Source organism: Myotis yumanensis, unplaced genomic scaffold (genome assembly GCF_028538775.1).
Source record: "Myotis yumanensis isolate MYYU_CA2020_CCGP unplaced genomic scaffold, mMyoYum1.0.hap1 SCAF_1, whole genome shotgun sequence".
NCBI classification, from domain to species: domain Eukaryota; kingdom Metazoa; phylum Chordata; class Mammalia; order Chiroptera; family Vespertilionidae; genus Myotis; species Myotis yumanensis.
In genome coordinates this window covers 155,839,997-155,862,915 of record NW_027223752.1, presented here as the reverse complement: position 1 = coordinate 155,862,915, position 22,919 = coordinate 155,839,997, and the positions used below count along the sequence as shown (strand labels likewise).

Genomic DNA, 22,919 nt, shown 5'->3' with positions numbered 1-22,919 from the left:
AAGTGTTTCAGAGATTTATACTTTCAGAGAATACATTTTGTTACAGAACTCTAGCACTTTACATTAAGAAACTAGATGAATCCCATGTCAGCTTCTTTCTTTACTGGTAGACATGGCACAAACTAAAAGAGAAAAAAAATACCACTTACACAATTAGATTGTTTAAGTTTTCTCTAGTTGAAGTACTCTAGAAGATCTAGAGATCATATGAATGATGAAGTTTCTCAGGTCACAGTTAACTGACAAACCTCTAGTGTGTAGTATTTTACTACATCATTTTTTAAAATCAGGTGAATTAGCCCTGGCAGGCTAGCTAAGTGGATTAAGTTGTGGGTTCAATCTCCATTCAGCGCACATGTAGGAGGCAACCAGTGAGTACATAAATAAGTGGAACAACAAATGGATCTTCTCTCTCTCTCTCTCTCTCTCTCTCTCTCTCTCTCTCTTTCTCCCCCTCTCTCCCTATTCCTCTTTCTCTATAAAATCAATAATTTTTTAAAAAAATAAGTAAAATGATAAAATCAGGTGAATTAAAATTTTGATATTTTTTCCTTTATCCAGATTCTTTTAAATAAAATTCTTAAAATAATGTTTAAAGGAATCTTTATAATATACTAGTATTTTATTCATTTGAAGATAGGATTATATGCTCTCAGATTCTTATAAATTCCTTATGAGTTATCAGTCTTGCCAAAACATATTCAAAACATTGATTATTTCAGAAATGTATTTCTGTACTTTGGCACACAAAATAGGTAACTCTGTCTTTATCAATACATTTTCCCAACAGAGGATTACCACCTTAACTGTCACGGTAACTCCTATTGCATGATTTCTGTGGTGTGTGGCTTTGTATTTGATGTTGATGCATGCTGCTCATAATGGTACTAATGTAGCAATTGTTTTTATATGAGATTTATTTTTTCTTATATAAATAACCTTTTTCACATTTTCCCCAGTTTAACTACTTTGTCTGTTTAGTGAAAAAGTCAGGAAAAAAAAGAGTCATTTTTCTTAAAAGTCTTTGGCCTTATCTTAATTATATAGTTTGTTTTTTAGCGTTTGGGCAAGCAATGCCTTCTTTTTGCCGGGGGGGGGCCGGGGGAGGAATGTGTCTAGAGGCACAGATAATATTAATAAGCTAATTCAACCCAAGAAGATAAATGTGAGACAATAGCAATTTTACATTATCTTGCAGTTCAACTCAAAAGCATCTTCAGTATTATTATGGCCTACGTGTTTGTTGATGTTTTTGCATATAAGTAGGTTTGCAACTGGTGAAATTTTCCTCCTTGCAAATCAATATTAGGAAATATTTGATTGTGATAGAAATTAAGAAAGTGTGTAGTATACTTATTAAAGTATAAAATTTAATACATAGACTTGGCTTCCTTTTATAACTTTGTCTTTTCTGGATTTAGGGTCCCCCTGGACCACCTGGACCTCAAGGACTACAAGGGCCAAAGGTTACTCTTTATTTTACTTATTTCCATTTACCACATATGGTGCAGAGAATATTATATTAAATATTTGTATCTTTGAAAATCAATCTTACAAAATGCTGGAGAGCTGAGATCAGCAATATTGCTTAAAGGAGGTAAGAATAGAAATTGAGGTTTAGGTTGAAGGAAAAGGGATCAGAAAAAAAGGGAAATCAGGAAAGAAGGGAAATAAATAGGAATGGCATTCAATTTAGGAGGAGGACATTGAGAAAAAGAGAATATTAAATAAGGGAAAAACAAGTTTTATATAAATTATAAATGTAAAGAAACACTAAATGTGATGCATGAAGAAAGGAAAGTATTTAATTAGAGGAGAAATGAAGGAAAATGTACTCAGACACTAAAAAAGATCCTTCCCTCCAGTTATCCTATATAATAAAGATGTAATATGCAAATTGACCCTCACACCCTCACAAGATGGCTGCCTACAACCAGGCCGGCAGGGGGGTTAGTGAGGGATGACCAAATGACTGAACAGCAGGCTGTGTGGGGTGACCAGGCCATCAGGGGGGGTTAGTGAGGGATGACCAAATGACTGAACAGCAGGCTGTGTGGGGTGACCAGGCCATCAGGGGGGTTAGTGAGGGACAACCAAACGACTGAACAGCAGGCTGCGTGGGGCGACCAGGCCGGCGGAGGGGGCAGTTGGGGAAAACCAGGCCAGCAGGTGGGGCAGTTAGGGGCGACCAGGCCAGCAGAGGGGGACAGTTGGGGGTGACCAGGCTGGCAGGGGGGATGGTAAGAGGCAACCAGGCCAGTGGGGTGGGGGCAATTATGGGTGACCAGGCTGGCATGGGGGGGTGCAGTTGGGGGCAACCAGGCCGGCAGTGGGGGGCAGTTGGGAGCAATTAGGCTGACAGAGGGGGCAGCGTGGAGTGACTAGGACGGGGGGGGGGGGGGCAGTTGGGGCGACCAGGCTGACAGGGGGGCAGTTATGGGTGACCAGGCTGGCGTGGGGGGGGGGTGTAGTTGGGGGCAACCAGGCTGGCAGTGGGGGGCAATTGGGGGCAATTAGGCTGGCAGGGGGGCAGTGAGGGGTGACTAGGCCAGTGCAGGGGGGGGCAGTTGGGGAAACCAGGCCAGCAGGGTGGGGCAGGTAGGGGTGACCAGGCTGGCAGCGGGGGATCGTTAGGAGCGACCAGGCCATCAGGGAGGGGCCAGTTGGGGGTGATCAGGCTAACGGGGTATGGGGGGGGCAGTTAGGGGTGAACAGGAAGGCAAGCAGGTGAGTGATTAGGAGCCAGTGGTCCAGGATTGTGAGAGGGATGTCTGACTGCCAGTTTAGGCCCGATCCCAGTCAGACATCCCCCAAGGGGTCCAGGATTGGGGAGGGGGCAGGCTGGGCTGAGGGGACCCCCCCATGCATGAATTTTATACACTGGGCCTCTAGTTTTATAATAAAAAGAATAAGGGATACATTCACAATGACAATTTTAGAAATCATTTGAGTCATTTTTATAGCATCCTGTTATTGTATATATTCAGACATTCTGCCATCTAAATCTTATCTAATGAAACATACTTGGTTATATCTAAAATTTGTTGCTTGCATTAGCTTTCTCCCTCCAAACTAAAGTTTCATTTTCAATCAGTTAACACATGGCCAGTTACTCTGGCTTTTCAGAACTAAACTATGTGTGTTGAAATATGACTTTCATCATTGGATTTTTGTGGGCAATTCAGGTAGTTTAGTAATCCATCTTTTGTTTATGCCTCTTAAGGCAGTTTATTTGCTAAGTCTATCATCCACACACAGACATGTCCACATACATACACACACATCAGCTTTTGTACTTTTCTCTTTCAAGAAACTTGAGCACAGAACACTAGCATATTTTTCTATTATAAAAAGAAATATAAAGTAAAATATTACTGAGGTCCTTGGCTATGGGAAATATATTCAAACATAGATCTTAATTTCAAACAGATTTCCTGTATAACAGTGTACAGTTTAGGATTTTTAAACTTTCTATTTCTCCACCACATTCTGGTCCCTAAAAGATGTAACACAGCCATACATAGCCTTTGTTCCTGGTAAACAAGTTGGCCTGGATTCATATTCTTTAATATGTTTGTGAGCTGGGCTAGACAACTTAGAAAGAAATATGCAGATCTATGTAGACTCAACCAAGATCTGAGTTCCTTGTTTCATCTCCTCACTTGACTGAGTCTCCAGAAACAAAATTGTCCCTGCTGCTAACTATGCACCTCATTCCCTACAATCCTCCACAGCTTCTAGGACTTCATTTTTCTTTACAGCCCAAATGCCTGCAAAAGCCCAAAGGGTGCCCATCCCTTGGCCCACAGAGGCAAAAAGGACCACCTAACTGAGAGGGTGATATCATTAAAACTTGCATATCCTGGTTTTATAACCCAATTGCTATTCATTTATTAATTTAACTAGAGGCCCAGTGCACAGATTTGTGCACCAGTGGGGTCCCTTAGCCTGGCCTGCACCCTCTCACAATCTGGGACCCCCTCAGGAGATGTTGGACTGCCAGTTTTGGCCCAATCCCCGCAGACCATGCCAAGGGACCCCACCTGCCAGAGAGACCCCATTCAATCCGCAGACGCCCTTTGAGCCGCTATGCCATCCCAGGTGTGGCCGGCCAGGGAGGGACCGCGGGAGGTTGGCTCCAGAGCATGTTCAGCCCATCTCACCCAGTCCTGCCCTGCCAGCCACCTTCTAATTAATTTCCTTTCAATGTGCACGAATCCATGCACTGGGCCACTAGTTTATAAATAAGAGTGAGTGCTTTGATCAAGATGCAAATTAAGAAGGTTGTCTCAGCCTTGGGAGTCAAGATCACTTTGAGCTGAAACTGAGAAACAGGAAAATTGACCAAATGAATGTCTAGACAAGGGAAGGGGAGAAGCAATTAGTCATACTCCTTCTTACCCAGCCATTCTTCCCACTGTGCTGTCACTCTGCCCCACCCCTCACACCTCACAAGGATCTTGTAATTGAGGTCTTGGGTTAGTTGATATAGTCCTTTGTGTGTTCCATGATCTCTCCTTGAGAAGGTTGAGATAATTGGGGTGAGATGTGCCTATGACCAAGACTCAGCAAATACAGCCTGAGTCAAACTTAAACCCACTCTCACTCAGGACTCAGCCTCAGACTGAATGAGAACTCTTTCAATTAGCATTACTCCTTCCTTTATCAAACATGGATTGTTGGACTTCTTACACATCATATAACTCTTTACAAACCACTTTTGATCGGTGAAGGATAAATGAATAACTTATGAATTATGTTTTATTTTTAAACACTCATGGGTCACATTTTGAAGGTAAAAGTTTAGCAAAGCAATCATTATTGGGCCCAGAGTGCTGACAAGTATTCAGACTGAATGAAACTAGGGCTTAGCCAGTTGCATCCAACCTCAGCAGGCTTTGTGGCAAAATAAACTTTCCTGCTACCACAAAGAACAGGAAATCTGGAAAGAAAAGCACTTTTTCTGTCTTTTTCTTTTTTCATTTGTTTGCTGTGCCTTCTAAAACATTGGAAAGCTCAAATTTCATGCTGTGGCCAATAGCTGTTAAAGTTTTTACCGGGGAAAAGAGCTCTAGCCATTTCAGTACTGTGGTTTATAACATCACCAAACAAGCCTTTCTAGAAAAATACAGCCCCAAGTCAGCTCTCTTGGAATTCTGTCTCTGAGGCAGGCCATTCAACCCTCAAAAGAGCTGTTTTTAAAGTTTCCACAATGTGGAAACAAGGGATATTTATAATGGGATTCAAATACATGATTCATTGATATAAAATAATATCTTGCCTTTGTTCAGTACCTTTCCAACTGAAAGGTGATTGGACATTTGTTGTTTGAATAAATCTCTAGCACATTGTTTAAATTTGTTTTTAATGGAACATCTTTAGTTAAGAAAAAATAAATCTATAAATTTTGGGTTTGTCAAGGTTCCTAATAAATCATAATATAAATAGTAAATGTAGTGCATTCCTAGCATAGTATGGGAAATCGAATTGATCCAAAAGTAATTTAATGTGGATTAAGTTATTATCTGATTTATTACCTTTTTTCAGTGAGACTTATCTGGAAGTAGCACATTCACAATCATTATGAATTTTTGTTTATGGTTCAACCAGTGTCAGTTAAACTATTGTGAACTTATGGGGCTTCTCATTTTATTGTCTTTTAAGATAACGGTCATGTTTTTATTTATTTCTCAAATTGGAAAATAAGAGAAATCATACAGATTTTTTTAGGAGAAAAAAAATTAACCAAGGCATATAGGTTGTTGCTATAGATTCATAGTATAAGATATGGTCAGGCATCAAATGATTTTTATCAGTTTCCTTTCATCAATTTTTGTTTAGCCTGCATCTCACATGAGGGAAAAATAAAAACACTGGATCTTAGCTACATATGAGTATTGTCATACATAATATTCAAGAAAATGCTATTTTATTTAGTTTAGATATGTGATATGATGTGATGGAGTATTCTTGGGTTATGATACATTTGCTGAAAGTCAAATTGTACCGTTACCAACTAGCAGCATTTTTATATAGCGCAGCATGCTACTAATGATAAATGGAAGGAAGCCATCAGTTTTTATCTTAACAGGGAGAGCCAGGATCTCCAGGAATCCCAGGAGTTGACGGAGAGCAGGTAATTTTCAAAGATACGTACTGTCATTTAAAACATTGTTATCGATCACTACTTTTATTATAGGTTTGAAGCCAAGAAAAACATGCGTGTTGATATGTGATATCCTCTTTCTCCCCCCCTCCCCCCCACCATCTGTTCTGGAGACTATGTTAACTCTAAAAAGCAATTGCTCTTATTTATTTATTTGTACTTTATTTTATTTTCTCTTCCCATCACCATTTATCCCCTCTATGCCTTCTTACCCTCCACCGTTCTCCCTCCCCCACCCAGCCATGACTCTGTTGTCCATAAACATGAGTTCTCTTTTTTCCCCCTTTTTTGCTCAGTCTCTCTAACCCCCAACAGAACTGTCTGCCTGCTTTCTCTAAGTGAGTCTATTGCTATTTTAAAAGGCAATTGGTTTTAAGTTAGTTTTCTTTGAAGAAACATACAAGCTGCATGATGCTTTAGTTTTATCTTAATACTCCTTATCAATCTACCAGTGAGTCCTATGTGAATTTTTAATAGACTTGTAAAATTATTACCTATTTAATTAAAATATCCTACTTTTGTCAGTGAATGTAAATGATTCAAGATTAAAATCAATGACATAGATATTGCTTATATACGTTTTCTTTTTGCAGATATAGATTACACCTAATTATTGAAAGTATTAGAAAAGACAGAAACAGGCAGGGCTGTTGTAGCTTTGCAGAATATGGCAGTTTCTCCAAGGTTTCCCCTAAAACAGAGGTTGGCAAACTTTATCTATAAAGGACCAGATAGTAAGTGTTTTAGGCTTTGCAGTTTCTGTTGTGTATCTTTTTTTAACACCCCTTAAAATTTTTTTATAACATTTAGCCTATACAAAACAAGTCCTGGGCTGGATGTGGCCCATAAATCAAAAAGCATCTGCCAGTATTTCAATTCCAGAATGAAATCACAGGGTTAGTTTCAAGCTATTTGATGTTTTCTGGGCTTCCATTATTTACCCGAGAAATGGCTAAAATCAAGTAGGTCATAAGAAATCAAGGGGATTCTTTATACAGTTATTAAAATATACTCCTCAGGTGATAGTATTAGATAGGGAAATTAAGTTTGGATATTTTAATATCAGAGTTTTATCTTGAAATTACATGATGTAACATTAAATAAATGTGGTAATTTAAAAAGAGACTTTAAATGATTCATTATATCAGTCAGAGATCACATTAGAATTTTTTAATCTGGTTGTATATTTCCTTTCACACCATTAGCCATTATAAATAAGTTGGCATACATAGCGGCATGCTTCATGATCCGTACACGTACAATAGCCAGGGGGTTTTCTATAGACTTTAAAAGGTTTTCTTCTGCTACTATGTCCAGCAGGTTGACTATTCTGCTGCAATCACTAGAGCCCTAAAACCAACCAGGGTCTGATTAACCAGTAAGATTTATTTAGTCATTCAGGCACCTTCCCACCCACCCACCTAAAAGGTGATTCTGAAGTAGGTGCTATAAAATAAGTATAAATAACAAGAAAAGACACATTTCTGTCTACAAGTAGTTTTCAGTATAGAAAAGATGAACAGGTTATGCAGCCTCAGCTTCCCTTATTGTAATAACTATGATCGTCTCTGCTGAAGTCGGGCCATCTGGTCATATTGCACTGAGGAATGCAGTTTTGAGAAATGAGGAAATTATGCATTTCCTTCAATGAAATGCTTAACAACATAATTTCAGTATTGGTATCATTAATTCAGAGTTGTTGGCTTTCAGAATACACATTTACTAGAATATATTTCCTCATAGTAAAAGGAGAATAAAAATAAGATCCTGGATCACCTCACAGAGATGTCCTGAGAACAAAATAAGAACACTGTGGAAAAGCTGGAGTATTTCTAAGCATTGATTGAACATTAGTGTGCAGTGACTGATTTTCCTGTCTAGATTAGACCATTGAAAACTGGTGGTGATTGGAACTTCTGCCTGAATTTCAAGGGGACAGTAAGGATATAGGGGGAGATGGGATACATTTATTTGGACCTTTGCTATTATAACACTAGGTTCTGGTTCAGATGTGTACTTTGTTGTTGAGAATTAAGCCATTAAATTTTTTTCAGGACCGGTGATATAGAATTAGCTGCCAGGTAAAAAAATATGAGATCAGGAGAAGTGATGTCAACACCTAAGTTCATATTTTTCATACTTACATGGCCAGAATGATAGAATTCAATACCTCCTATGACACAGGGAAATAATGTTGATTGAATGTAGAAGGTTGCTACTAGAAATAACTCTACATCAAAATGAAAATCAGAATCATCTTTACATAGGACCCACCTACTGACAAAATTGATCTGGAATTCTGTGTTCCCTAGGATGTCACTATCAAGGGATAGTATGATTCTTACATGCAACCCATATCATTTGTAGGGACTCAAAGGCTCAAAGGGAGACATGGGGGACCCAGGTATGCCAGGTGAAAAAGGAGGAATCGGACTTCCTGGATTGCCGGTATGTTTCTGTGTTCCTGTTAAGATGAATAACCAGAAAAGAATTATATGATTAGCTGCAGCCTCATCTAATCATTCATATGATCTTCTAATTTTTAAATATTTGAGGTATTGTTTAATTACTGCAAGTGGGGCTCTACAACAAATTTTAAAGCGTCCAAACAAATGAATTATGAAATAAACCTTCATGTTTCCCTGAATTCATTTTACTAGAAGGCACTAAAATAAATAAAGTTGGTCACTTTAATTTAGTATGCATAAGATAGTGATAACTGATCATTTTTAAATAAATCATAATTTAAAAATAAACCAAAAATGTAAAACAATTAAAAATAAATTACTCTGGAAATTCTCCTCTTTACATGTATGATACTATGGGAAGGTGTTTTTCCCCCATAGTTTTTACTAGAATTGGGAAGGGAAATTGTAGACAAATGTAGGGGAAAAAAATTCAGAAAACCTCATTACCCTCAATTTTTTTTAAAACAAGGAAGTGTATAAATAAATGTTAATGACATAGTTAAAAGACTGAACTTTGCCTTTTAAAGTGAGCACCGCCATAAAAAAATATAACACTCATAATATATGTTCAGCAATGTATAAGTTGAACCAATCAAGCCTAACTTGGTTTACATTTACTTTGTATTTTATTTCACATATCACCCACAGTCTAGGCGTTTGGGGAAGCTAGAATGTAGGAGGATAAATCGTTCTTTTATATATCATGTGTATAATATACAAATTTCAAGGGGATGATGGGTTTGGGGAGAAAATTCAGTTGTTCCTTACACTGTGGAAATAACTTGACCAGCTCTACTCTCTTACTGGTCATTTGTAGGGTGCCAATGGAATGAAAGGAGAGAAAGGAGACTCCGGATTGCCAGGTCCTCAGGGCCCTTCTGTAAGTCCGTGGTGGCTGAACTCCCATGGTTCCTGAAAAACTCCAAAACGGGCCTATTATTCATCTAGTTCAACCTCTGCCAGATGGCTTATCAACAATGGAAAAGCCATGAACCTCTTGGTTTGTCAAGCAGTAGAATAAATACTGTTGGCCTTGGACAATGAGAGACGAAATGCCTCAGAAGTCTCAGTTAAAAGCAATTTTTCAGAGGACTGTCTATTCCTGGCCGGGGGGGCGGGGGGGGGGGGGCGGGATATCAATGGTTTTCCCATGACTCTTGTGGTAGAGCTTTGTGGATATAGAACATACGTTCTTTCTTTTCTCTCCAGAGCCCTATTGTTGCCTAGTGAAATATTGGAGAGTTTAATAGTGGTTGTGGCATTATAGCATTTCTTGGAAATCAGTTGCTTCCTTTTCGTTCAATGTATGTTTGATTTATTCTGGCTTTTGTAAAAGAACTGTATTTTTTTAAAGATTTTTTTTGTTCTCATAAAGGAATTTCCAAACCTAGAGAATCAAACACATCGTTTCTTCCAGTATCCTTCTTTCTCTGCAACTATTAATGGCCTTAACAGAATCCCAGCAAAAGATTCAAGCCAAACTGCCTTATCTAAATGAAGTAACCAAATCCATGTTTATTTTTTTGACATACAGATCATAGGCCCACCAGGCCCACCAGGTCCCCATGGTCCACCAGGCCCCATGGTAAGTCTCTCTTCTCTCCAAAATGTAGTCATTTATTTATGAGCATGCTACTAGAGAAAACATGAGCGCATTCCTCAAAACAGCCAGCTTGTATTTCCTACTGCTCTCTGTGGAGTGGACAGAAAATACGAGGTGCTTTGAGATGTACTGACTTTACAGTGTTGTCTTTCACTCCCCCAAACACGTCTGTAGGAAAGAGATAGAGCAGTTTTGTGATAGGAAAGTTGAAGACAGACAGATTTGGCAAGCTTTACTCCAGCCTTACAACGTGAACATCAGAAAATCATTTTAAACACTGTTCTGGGCCATTGGTAGCAGAATAAGATTAATAATTGTAGCCATTAAGACATGTTCTTAACCAACTTTGAAGATTAAGATCCTTTAATGAAATGTTCAATGAGAACATTTATAAAATAATATGATAAAAATCGAAGCTCGCTTCCACAGGTGGCAGACATTGTTGAATCCTTTCCTTTGTACTTTATGGTACTTTGATAGATACAGTCTTTACTGCAGGAATCCCTCAGTGATCAGTGTGACAATGGCCATGTCCTCATGGAACTTAGGTCCAGTGAAGAAGGCAGCCATTAAACCAGTGTAATTCTCCAAATGTCTATCTAATGACGGTGTGTTAAGGGTAGAACATGGAAGTCAGATGCTTCCAGTGCTTTCGAATGGGGCAGGATGGGGACAAGTCCAGCAGCCTCTGAAATCACATTCACGTCTAGGGGTCTCAGTAATCACATGTCTTCAATCACAGGGATTAAATACAAATCTAAGAAAGAGCTTCATTGGAATGATGCAAGCCACAGAGCACAGTCCAGACCCAGTCATCTGTTTCTTACTGCCTTTCCTATTTCACCCACAAAACAATTATAAATAACCTTTTCTTAAAAATGAAACAGTTTTTTAAGAATTAAGCAAATGGCATATTTTGGGGTTTTTTAATACTCTCTCCACTGTAAGTTAGAAGGTTAAACAACACTATATCCTGTTCCTATCCTAAAATTAATTAGTTTAAAAGAATTTTAAATCATTACTAAAATGAGATAAGAATACTTGATAAAATATCAGACATTTCCTGAAAATGTTTATTCACAACTTATCTAAGGAGAAAATATTCCAATGGACGTGTATGTAACAAACTTCAATGTATTGCTTGTTAAAAATTTTTCCTACTGTCATATGATTTTACTGATAGGTACTTAAATACTCTCTTTCCAATAGTTTATTTAAATTATTTGAAAACTTTAAAGCAATTCATGGTAACCTTTAGTTAATTTAAGTTGGCTAATTAGTCTCTATATTTAGATTTTCCACAAAATACAGGGAAAAAGCCCGGACTCATGCATGCATTATGACTTCCTAACATTGGTAAACATTTGTTGCAAGAACCTTGAAGAATTCATCTTTGTCAAAATAAGTACATTCTACTGGTAAATAATCCTTCCCACTACCACATTAGATCCTTTCCTTAGCCTTAAATTAAGCAAATTATGCAACAGGGCTGCAGAATTGACTATCATCTTTGCATTTCCTTTCTACCTCAGGGTCCCCAATACCAGGGTCTAGAGCAGTTAGTAATAGGAAGGGTCCCCTCTTCACTGGTATTTAAAGTCTGGAACTTTCCTTTGGTAAATTTTTGTCTTTTAAGACATCTATATTTTATATACATTCACAATGTACCTCACATTTGCCACCTATATTTTTAATGGGGATTTGAGAAATAGGAGCAGTGTGGATTCACAATACTTTCTTTCCCTATTTTTTTCTTTCCTATAATTCTCTTGGATTCCACCCTCCCCCTCTCAGGTATTTAGCATAAAGAATCGCTGTTGTCATGCTTAAACACTGTGTGCCATTTACTTTACTTGCCATGGCTGTGGTGAGAGTTTCTTTTAGAAAGAATACTATGAAATGACAGGGATTATCATTATGTATCTCATGGTGATGGAAATTACTATTGATATTTTTTCCTCTGTATTAGCTTTTGTAATGGCCATAAAACAATGGAATGATTGAGTAAACCATTATCTTTGTTGTTGTTGTTGTTAAAAAAAAAAAAAAAGAAGAAGAAATGCTATTAATAAATTTTCTATGACAGAGCAATCCAGAAGCTGGAAGGAACTTCCACTAGGTATTAACATCCACTGGCCTGCCTGGAGCTATAGCTCAAACAAAGAGATTCTTGTTTTACATCTCTTTTGTTACGTTATGTAATCACTTCTGCTGGGAAACAGTGAATCAGTTCTTAATTAAAAGCTGTGTTTTTCATTTTCAGGGACCCCATGGACTTCCTGGACCAAAGGTAATCTAACAAATCCCTTGATTATTTGATTTCTGTTTCCTTGTTAATCATGGAGAAGCATGACGGAAGCATGTCTGTCCTGTCTTATTTACTTGTCAAGAATGTTGATAATCTTTAAGCCTTTAAGTATCCAGATGTTTAACTCTCACAACACAGAATGACTTAGAACAAATTTAAGTGATATCACCTGGAGATGAATTATTCCTCATTTTGCCTTTTTTTCCTTGTTATTATGTAAGTTTCTGAAATCACTAATCATAATATACTCAAAATCAACCATTTAGAAGTAAATCTGATGGGATTCTCAGCCTAGTCCAGATGCTTTCTTGTTATCGTATCTTGAGTTGTACATTTAGATGTTATTGATATTTCTTGCTTGTCATGTAGCAGTACCGCATCTAAATGCTTTGACTGTCCAGCATCTTAATTTTGTACTCCCCTGAGGGCACTGGCCTAGAATGGAGTGGGGTGTATCAGGTGTGCTATACTGAGAAGATTACATCACATACATTGAGACACACACATATACTCTGAATTAACAAGAGTACAATGGAGAATAGCCCCTCCTTTTTAGCATTAGTGCAGCATGTATTGTGAAGATGGTCTCTCCACCTGTTCTCTGCTTTCGTGTAAACCAAGAGGACACCTTGGAGGATTAGAATGAGTCCTGAAAGACAGTCTTCTTCTTCCAGGGGACATGCACGATAAGGAACTATATTCTAATCTCAGCTCTGCCCTGACATGCTGTTACCTTGGGCAGATTATTTACCCTCTCTGATCCTTCATTTACTCAACTAGGTAGTTTACCACATAGGGTTGTGACAATTTAATAGCAAAATATCTGGTGCAGTTGTTGATAAGTACCCATAAGTGCCATTTGTTTTTGTTAACTTCTGATTTGACGCTCTGTTCTAAACAGAAAAATTTAGCTAGTCCTAAGGCTGTTTGAGACAAGGTTCAAGTACTCTTGAAAGCTCCTCAGTAATGAGTTGGTGCATTTTAATGGTGAGGGGTGAGAGAACACATAATGCAATGTTGGCATAGGAGTCAGAAAGGCAGCCCACCCTCTCCTCTGGCTCACCCAGCTCTAGCAGTGGCAGAGATGTCAGTTTGACTCCTGAAACCTGAGTTCCCTTTTGAGGTCAGGCAGGTGACTCACCCAAGCACAGGACGAGTTCATGCCTCTTTATTCTTTGTGGAATACCTTACCTTCTGGTGAGGCCAGTGAGTGGTAGTGTCTCAGAATCATGGATTATAGTTTGGGGTAAGAGCATTGTTCTGGGAGTCAGAAGAGAGAGCCCATCTACTGGCTTTGTAATCTTAGTAGTTATCTAACTTCTCTGGGCCTCTTTCCCACTCTTGGCTTCTCCGTGGATGTTAAGGCACCCCTAAAGATCAGCCCAATCATAATAACTCAGACTAGAGCCAGTAAGACTGTGTTTTTAATTCCTTGAGTGATTCAGATATCCCGCCATTAGATTAATAGATGCCCAAGATTCTTTTGATCTCTAAAATGCAATGATCTTTTTGCCTACACTTAAACTTTAATTGTACTAAAATCATAGACTTCAGAGAATTTTTCTAAAGTTTCAAAGACCTCATAGAATACCTATTCTAATTCCTTGATTTTATAGATGATAAACTATAGGCTTGAGTAATTTACCCCAAATTACACTAATCAAGTGACAGATCTGGGACTAGAATTTAGGTCCATCATTGAAATTTGGTATTTTTGCCACTGAATTAGACTGTTTATAAACTCACCTTCTAAGTTAATGACCAGTCCTATCAACACATGATTCCTCACCAAAGCATTTCACAGCCTACCAAGGCTTTCCTGCTTATCCATCATCTCAAGACCACTCGCTGAAAGACCACACACATGCAAAGCCAGGTATCTCAAGTTTAGACCAGTTAACTGAAGTAGACTATTGATCCTTGGCCTTGACCTCACATGAACTCTAGCTCTGTGACATTCTCAGGATCATACTTTACCAACTATTTGGATTCCCTATAGTGGAAGCACTGTGATCATCCTATCTTTAGAATCCCAAAATTTCATTAGGTTTTGCCCAAATGTGTTCATTCCTTTGTGACCCCTTTGAAAGTTTAAATATGTAACATAGTACTAAGGGTGATCTGTTTCCCAGCATTTCCGATGAGAGGAATCATCTGGAAGGCTTATTAAAAATACACGTTTCCTGCACTACTAAGGTCTACATGGCGCCACAGGCTCTCTATGTTAAACAAGCACCACACTGATTTCATCATCAGACAAATGGAGAAAGTACCACCCTCCTGCCATGTAGACATGGTCTCTCCTCCCTCACCCCCAACCCAGAAAGACTCTATAGGGCTTTGAGACTGAAATAATCTTCAAGGCTTTCACATTTTCTTGATGAAGTTAATGTCTGTGCTTAAAAGTTAAAGAGTGAACCAGTTAAACTCTATTTCTAACATCCTGCTGCTGCTGATAGAACATAGGTGTACTGTATTCTTAGATTTTAAAAAAAAACAACAAAAAACACAGAGTCAACAAAATTTATCACTTCCCGTGGCTTTTGTAATGTAACCCTAAACTAAATTCAAACCTTCCTCATTCAAGCATTGGGCAGACAAACTTACTACATGTAAGTTCTGTGATCTTCATGTTTTCTTCTGGGATTGGCTATTTGCTGTCTACTCTATTGATTAATCCAGGTAGGGACCTGACCTGGCAATGTCAGTGAATGAGGACTCACTAAATGGCATTACTTCAAACATCAGCGGCTATATTTTTAGCTCATTCCCCTGGGCAAAATGCTTAAAGGCTTAAAATGTCTGTGTATAACACTGTCCTGCATATTCCAGTTTTCCATTGCAGCAGAGTGGTTTTTTTATTACTGAATCTCCTTCAGCATCCTCCACTGATTGTCTCTGATTTGCTTGGTCAGAACAATGGGGCACAACACCAATTTCCTTGATATACAACTGAAAATTTCAGGAACTCAGTTATATATATTTTGATTCTAAAGAGCATACTTTCTAGGGTGTTTTGTTTCCTAGAATATTATTTGTCCATTTCAGTTTGTTAATTTTGTCATGTTTTAGAAATTAAGTTTGAACTGATACAAGACAAATCTAGCCTGACTCAGCTGTTACCTAAAACTGGAATCTGCAACCATTTCCGAGACTGGCTCTCTTCTCTCATAGCTGAAACGCCCGTGATAGCAACCAAAATTGGCATTTGCTTTTGCATTTAGGGCGAACCAGGGTTAAATGGTGTTAAAGGATTGAAGGGTGAACCAGGTCAAAAGGGTGACAGAGGACCCCTTGGTCTTCCAGTAAGTAAAGAAAACTTTCCATTTCAGTGCAAATCTCAGACTTTTCTTTCTACCTTAAGCAACTACTCTGGTTTGCTTGGCAACTACTAATAGCTGAGATGTCTGTAATTGGAGAACACATTGTGTTTGTTAGCGCAGGGCCCAGCCCAATTTCTTTTCCCAACGTCTGCTCTTCTGTAAGAGGAAGACCCCATACACACAATGCCATCACTGTTTTGTCCTTCGATTACATACATGCCAGCCTTCCTCTGTTAAAGCTGACAGTCCTCCTCCCATCACCCTCCTCTTTACAAACGTACTGTGCTCCTAATTTCTCCCAAACTTTTTTATAATTTAGTGCAGTTTTAAATTCTCCTTCAAATTTTTTACTCCTTTGACACCCAAACTGTAGCCCTCTGTTGGTGGCAGGTGTGCAATTGGCCATTGTTGATGGCAGGAGGTCAGTGATGTGGCTCCTTACATTAATTAATCAGTCATATCGAGGTCTAAATGTTGTATGTTGTTTGTTTTGGAAATGCTCTCTTAAGAGATTATTGTGGCAATAGTGGATAAGACGGGAGAAGTATTTTGCAATTGTTTAGAGATTTTTATTTTTAAGAAAAAAGTGGATTTTTACCTTTCCTGCACCTCATGCCAGTCTTCTTTCCACAGCTAAAAAGGTATTTTTTAAAAATGGTTATTGACTATGAGGTTGTAGTTTCAAGCTTTTACTATGCTGTCTATTCAGTGAATGCCAACAAAAGTCAATAAAGAACATTATAAATTATATGATTAAAATGACATAAAATTGGTAATAGGAAATAATTTATACACATATTTTACACATAAAAGAATTGATTACCAGTTATTTTATTTTCCCTGTGGGTACTATAGCTTAAGTAGTAAGTATTCTACTTGATAACCAGTGCCTTACATAAATCAGGCATGTAGTAGATGCTTAATAGATATTCATTTATTGAATTAGTGATAGAGCATAGGTTAAATCATGCCAATTAGATCAATGGATGACCTCGGAATAAAACCTCTATAACATATGTGAGTCATTAATTCACATCCCAGGTGAATATATTATCAATGCAAAAATTGTATCATCTCCCTATTTATTTTTAAATGTTATAATAATGGTGACTGAACAAAGTACCAAAAGGCAAAAGAAACTTTGGATTTCTGTTTCATTTAAATTTAGGACTAGTGATAATTTTTATACATTAGCAGAAAGCTCTGCATATGCTAGCATTAAATTAACAACAACACACTTTTTAAAAATTTTCAATCATTGCTAACTACAGATGTTTTTGCAGTGAAAATCCTCATAATAAAATTATACAGAATGAATTATAAAGTAAAATCTAAAATTACCCAAAATATATATGGTTTAGCATCATTGGTAGAGTTTGCAGCTGGAATAGATTTTTTCTTTCGTTTTGTATTAATTACATCTGAAGCCTAAAATGGGAAAATAGTTCTGCAATCTTGCCAAGAGAATTTATAGGGCTAGTGCATTGTCTTTCCTAAATACTTCTTCATCTAATCAGTTTTTTAAAGGACTATAAATAAATATTTGAGTTTTGAGATACAAATGCCATATCAAAGAAGCAAGTGTGCTTATTTTTGAAATAAGCATTGAAAATGTCATCTTTAAGTCTTTCACTGGAGCCCAAGGTGAAGAAAAGCATGCGTTGCATTGGATTTTTAAAACATTTCCCATCCAGACTTCGCAGCAATGATTATTCGATTACTTCAAGCGAGTCAAGGAACAATTTTGTTTGGGACAGTTATTTTTTGTTTGGACTCATGAGCTATTTCTGGCTTTTTCCTGTTCCTAGAAGTCCCTCTAGTGGTGATTAATGTGAACACAGTAAGAACAACCCAGAAATCAATGACTGTTCATGTAAAAGCCAGAGTCATCCCGACACGTTCAAGTTCTGCATTTGTCATTCATAAAGGCTATTTTAACAAGCAAGACTAGAGTTCTTTTCTGCTCCTCTGAAATGCTATCCTTGATTGATTATTATAATGAGCCCTTTCTTAGGAGATCGGCCATTATTTTTCCTTCAGAACTTAAGAAAATATTGTGAATAGTACAGTCTTTAGAAAACGAATTTCATACGGATATTAGCAGCCTGTGGCTGTTACTGTAACTACTTTAAAGCCACTCTATGAACCTCATTACCTTGATTTCTAAATAAGAATTTGCCAAATGGAAATGTCATAAAAATGCCATCGTCTATGGGGGTGTTTATTGTCCTGTGTTTTGTTTTTTTGTTTTGTTTTTTTTTAACTAACAATTTGTAGCAATGTGATATTCATCCCAGAACCCTCTGACTGAGTATTATGTTGTTTGAAGTGTTACACTTGTTCGCTGGTACCTCATACTAATCTCTGTTCTTGTCATTCGTGTTACACCCACCAACCCTGCTACCAACCAAATCACACAGGGAGCATCTGGCTTAGACGGAAAGCCAGGAGCCCGGGTGAGTCAGTGCCTCCTCGTCTTGCTCCAGCGCGTTTGTGGCTGTGAATTCTGTGCTTCGGACAGACCCTTTCGGCTCATGTGTTCTCATTAGAAGAGGAGGGTACCTAGGATTGGGGTAAAACAAGAAGGTGGACAAAGACAGTGGCAGAAAAGGGGAAGGTGGACAGAGCATGGGCTGCGGCTCTAAGGGACGTACAGCCTTAACTACAGAACATGTTTCTGAAATGGGAGCTCAGGTCTGGATTACCTGCTAGGTGACAAGAATAGCCAGTCTAATTGGCATCATTGTCTCAGAATCCTGGCAGATTTCTCCATAACCAGTGACATTTCCTGTAATTCCAGGAGAGAGGCCCTCTGACGGGATTAAAATGATGTGGATTTATTTTAAGTTGCTTTTCCTTTTATGTTTATGTTCATATTAGAAATGTACCTTCTTCATTGGACTAACTTTCAAATCTTTGTTCATCGAAACGAATTGTCTGTCTTCTGTTGTTGTCTCTTTTCTTTGGCTCTTAACAGCTCCATCTCTTAAATTTCAGCCACAGGGACTCAGTCTTTACAAGTCTTCTGAAGATGAACTTTGAGTTCAGGCAGTAAAAGATCAGTTTAAGGTGGTGAGAATTCACCATCATTAGAATGAACTTAAAACCCTGAGTTACTTCATATCACAAGGCTGTAAGAGAATAAGCAAGAACAGTAGGAGAGAAATAAAAACACTATAAAAACGTGTGCTGTATTGTTCCATGTGCAGATTTTATAACAAATTCTTTGCAAATCTAAGCATAGTCTTCCTGAAAATGAGCCAACGTACTTGAAGTCCTTGCTACCATTTTAAGAATCAAAAAGAAATGTTAGCTCTTCGATTCTAAAAAACCTTCTCCAGGCAGCCATTGTTTTCCTTGGACCTCAGTGATCCTATATTCACTCAGATATTATCTCGTGGGCCACAGAAATCCTGATCTTAAACCAGGAGGCCAGAAGGCAATTATGCCGTTAAGTCATCAGCTGCCTGGTTTGTGCCTTGTAAGCCTAGTGACTTCCGCCACTGCAGCAGGACCTGCAACAACAATTCCTTCCCTCGAAGCCCCCTGCTGCTCCGCATGCAGCTCAAGAAAGTTTGGTTTGAACACTGTTCTCATTTAATTTTGTTCACTTGTGTAACTGTTCAAGCCTCAAGCAGCTGAAAACAAGGCTTCGAAGCCTCGGTGGCCAAGGAAAGTAGGGCTGGCAGTGGGGGGTGGAGAACGAATGTGAACTAGAGGTGATGTGAAGAAAAAACAACCGCAGGTTTTTCTAAGATGGGGGAGGCAAAGTGAAGATGTTCCATTCAGTCAGGAAGGAAATGTGTAATTAAATGTGATCTACAGCTTTTTGTGTGGGCCCTTCATTGAAACAGGCAGTTATATAATTCATCCCGTTTGCATGAGATTCTTGAAAACCACTGGCCTGAAAGAATCCAGTATAAAGCACTTGGAAAGGAGATGAGTTGTCTTACTGACATTCTTGGGCGTCACTCGCCCAGGAAAGTCCTGGATACATTATAACTGCTTTTCTTATAGCCCCGGGATATGTCTCATATTGTCTTATTTTTTATCTCTTTTTAGGGTACAGATGGCCCTATGGGACCTCATGGCCCTGCAGGTCCCAAAGGAGAAAGAGTAAGTTGCTCCTGAGGTTACTAAGCTGTGACCTGAATAAGAAACTAGAGTGTGGCCTTTTCATTTTACTTGAACTTCCCAGAAGAAACAAAGGGCCATCTACTATTAAATGAAAATAGGTATGATCACAAGTTCTATTCAGAGTCTTCACTCTGAGAGAGAGAACAACAGAGTATAACATGGAATATGGCTGCCCTAATAGAAAACAATGCATACATTTGCATAGCTGACATGAATAGCTCAGAACCCGTAAGGAAGATATTTTTACTTAGCCTAAACCCCATAAATAGACGTCAATAGGGCTAACATTTCCACGACTACGTATTCTGGCTGATAATCTTTCATAGAAAGCTATTTTATTTCATTGAGAGTAAGTTATAACTTTCTAAAGAAAATGACCAAAACCTACATATTCTTTTCCACACAGTTATACATGCTGCTGTTTAAAACAAAAACAAAAAAGAATAGACTGTCTTCCTTTAACCATACGGAAATAATTTCAGTGCATTATAAAACAAAAACCTTTCACTAACCTCTCTATTGCTAGGCCATGTTTCCATATCCTTGGAAAAAAAAAAAAGTCAGAGTGGAAGATAAATATCTGACACACAAAAATGTGCTGCCGCATCAGCAGCTGGTCATCTGTCTGGAACTCCTCTTCCTCGTTCTCTGTTTTTCTCCCACTTTTCCTTTTCCTCGCCTTGGAACACTTAGAAGTGTTTGTGTGTCTGAGTGGAATTGTGTCATCAGTTTCCCCACCATCCAGGATGGAATGAAAAGAAAGTATCCTAATAGCGAGGGCTTCAAGACGTTGGAATAATTCATTTGTGGTCTTTTAAAACTAGATAGCGTTTCATCAATCTGGGATAATTTGTCCACATAGTGATTTCTTTGGCGTACATCCCAACTCCATGTTCTATAAATTGAATTCATTCAATAAATATCACATGTTACAATGTATAAAACAGTGTACTTTCAGTATGAAATGGAAACACACTCCCCCTTTTTATGTAAAGTCTGTTTTGCTCCAATGAATTAAATGCCATTATAATTAATTCCTCATCTTATAATCTTTTACTAATACACTAAATATATTTACTCAGTACTGTAAAGGAAGCAGCTATTTTCCCTGATCTAGAAGAGCTCACAGCCTAATTGCAGAGGAAAAAGGATCTCTGAGAAAAATAACCAGATAATGAGGCCACAGTGAATACAGTTAAACCCAGGCTGTCCACACAGCGATGAGGGAAGCTGGCTTCATCCAAGAATGCTTCTAGAAAGAGGTGACTCTTAAAGGCATAAATAATCTGAATCTGCAATTACCTTTATTTGATCTTATTTCTAAGATCAAGCCAATGACTTATGAAGCTCTTCTTAATTAAAAATATTTAAAAGCGAAGAGCCTCCACTGCTGACCCACTCAAGCACTGTGTCAAGAAATTCAGTACATGTACTAAAAATGGAGCAGCAAATCTCAAGTAGTCTTTTGGCAGGAGGCCCTGGGGCTCAAGAGGGTTTACCATTTGGTAAATCAGCTGCTACTTCCGATAGCTCCACAGTGTCACAAGAGTATCAGGTCTCGGCCCTGGGGCAGGATTAACCAGGAGAGCAAATGAAATCTCTAAGAATTTCTGAAGGCATAGTTGAAGTCAAATGGTGTGCAGTGTAAAGTGTTACACTTGTATTTATTTACTCAGCACGTTAACTATCTTAACTGGGTCCGATATCAGTACTCCCTAAGTGCCCCTCACCCAGAGTGCTAAACTGGAGTGTGATTCTCAGTGTTAATTGATTGAGGCGCCATCTGGACTGTCGTGAAGAAGTTTCAAATTTTAAAGCGGGAGGAATCAGGAAAGGGGGCCATTCTAGAATAATTTCTTAGTGTAGACATGCAAATGAGAGGGCCCGAATAAAATTAGACCAGCCGACAGGAAGCCAGACGTTTGACAGTGTTTTTCAGAAACTGTCAGATGCGTGACTGGCACCATTAGTATTCCGCTCTTCAAGCTCGCCGAGGTTCCTGCCTTCCGCTGATTTCTTCATCTGGCCTTGTAACTTGTTAGGAACTCTGCAGAAGTTGTTAAATTGGAGAGGTGCATGTCTTTTTTTTTTTTTGGAATTATTTAATCCAGGAGAAGAAGTTGCACATTCTAATCCTTGTGTTAATATTTCACTCCTGAAAGTTTTCAAACTGAGACCATTAGGATGCTTTTGACTCTAAATGGCAGCCCCCAACTCAAAATACAGTGAAGACATTTACTGTTTTATATAACAAAACGTTCGAAGGAGGGCTCTCGGCTTTGCTTCTGTGCCCTTTCCACCTGCTGGCCTTGTCTTCTGACCACTGGCAAGCAGGTTCCCGTGTGCTGACCTCCCCCCTCCCCCCCAGGAGCCATGGCAGAGAACACACGGAGACCTTCCCCTCCCACGCCCCATAGCGTCCCAGCTGACTTCCCCCACACCTCCTGTCCGCATCTGAAGCAGTCACTGCTGAGAGAAGTGGATTGCTATTAGCTTAAAGTTATTATTTGAGGAGGCCAATTCTGTACGAAAAGTTCCACACACCAATGTCTGAGTGACAGCTTAATTCAAATAAGCCATGGCATATTCACTTTAAAAACAAAATAAAGCGGAAGTGCTCAATCAGAGGAGGAGGAGGGGAGTGGGTAGATCAAAATAATCTTTGGAGCTTTTTCAAACAAAACCTACTCTAATCTGTTGAATTTTTTTAAACTAGATCTACTCCAGGCTATGTGAACCCTCCTTTTAAACCCCTACCTCCCACTACACATACCCACACCACCACCACCACCATTTTAAAAATCATAACATACCAGCTCAAAATGAAATAAATTTATTTTGAATTAATTTGAGTTGCTCTTTGGATTGCCGAGCCTTTTTTTAATTAAAAATAAGACCTCTAATTGTATAATAT

At 38.5% G+C, this 22,919-nt stretch overlaps 1 protein-coding gene across 1 annotated transcript in view; it reads left to right on the top strand.

Annotated features, from left to right (window-relative positions):
- COL25A1 (collagen type XXV alpha 1 chain) overlaps window positions 1–22,919 on the top strand; it is a 502,347-nt gene that overhangs the window by 459,988 nt on the left and 19,440 nt on the right. The window contains exons 23-32 of the mRNA XM_070433581.1: window positions 791–814; window positions 1,422–1,466; window positions 6,092–6,136; window positions 8,534–8,614; window positions 9,452–9,514; window positions 10,169–10,219; window positions 12,501–12,527; window positions 15,770–15,850; window positions 18,289–18,324; window positions 19,931–19,984. Coding sequence (XP_070289682.1) covers window positions 791–814; window positions 1,422–1,466; window positions 6,092–6,136; window positions 8,534–8,614; window positions 9,452–9,514; window positions 10,169–10,219; window positions 12,501–12,527; window positions 15,770–15,850; window positions 18,289–18,324; window positions 19,931–19,984 — 507 coding nt within the window. The remainder of the gene's footprint in view (window positions 1–790; window positions 815–1,421; window positions 1,467–6,091; window positions 6,137–8,533; window positions 8,615–9,451; window positions 9,515–10,168; window positions 10,220–12,500; window positions 12,528–15,769; window positions 15,851–18,288; window positions 18,325–19,930; window positions 19,985–22,919) is intronic.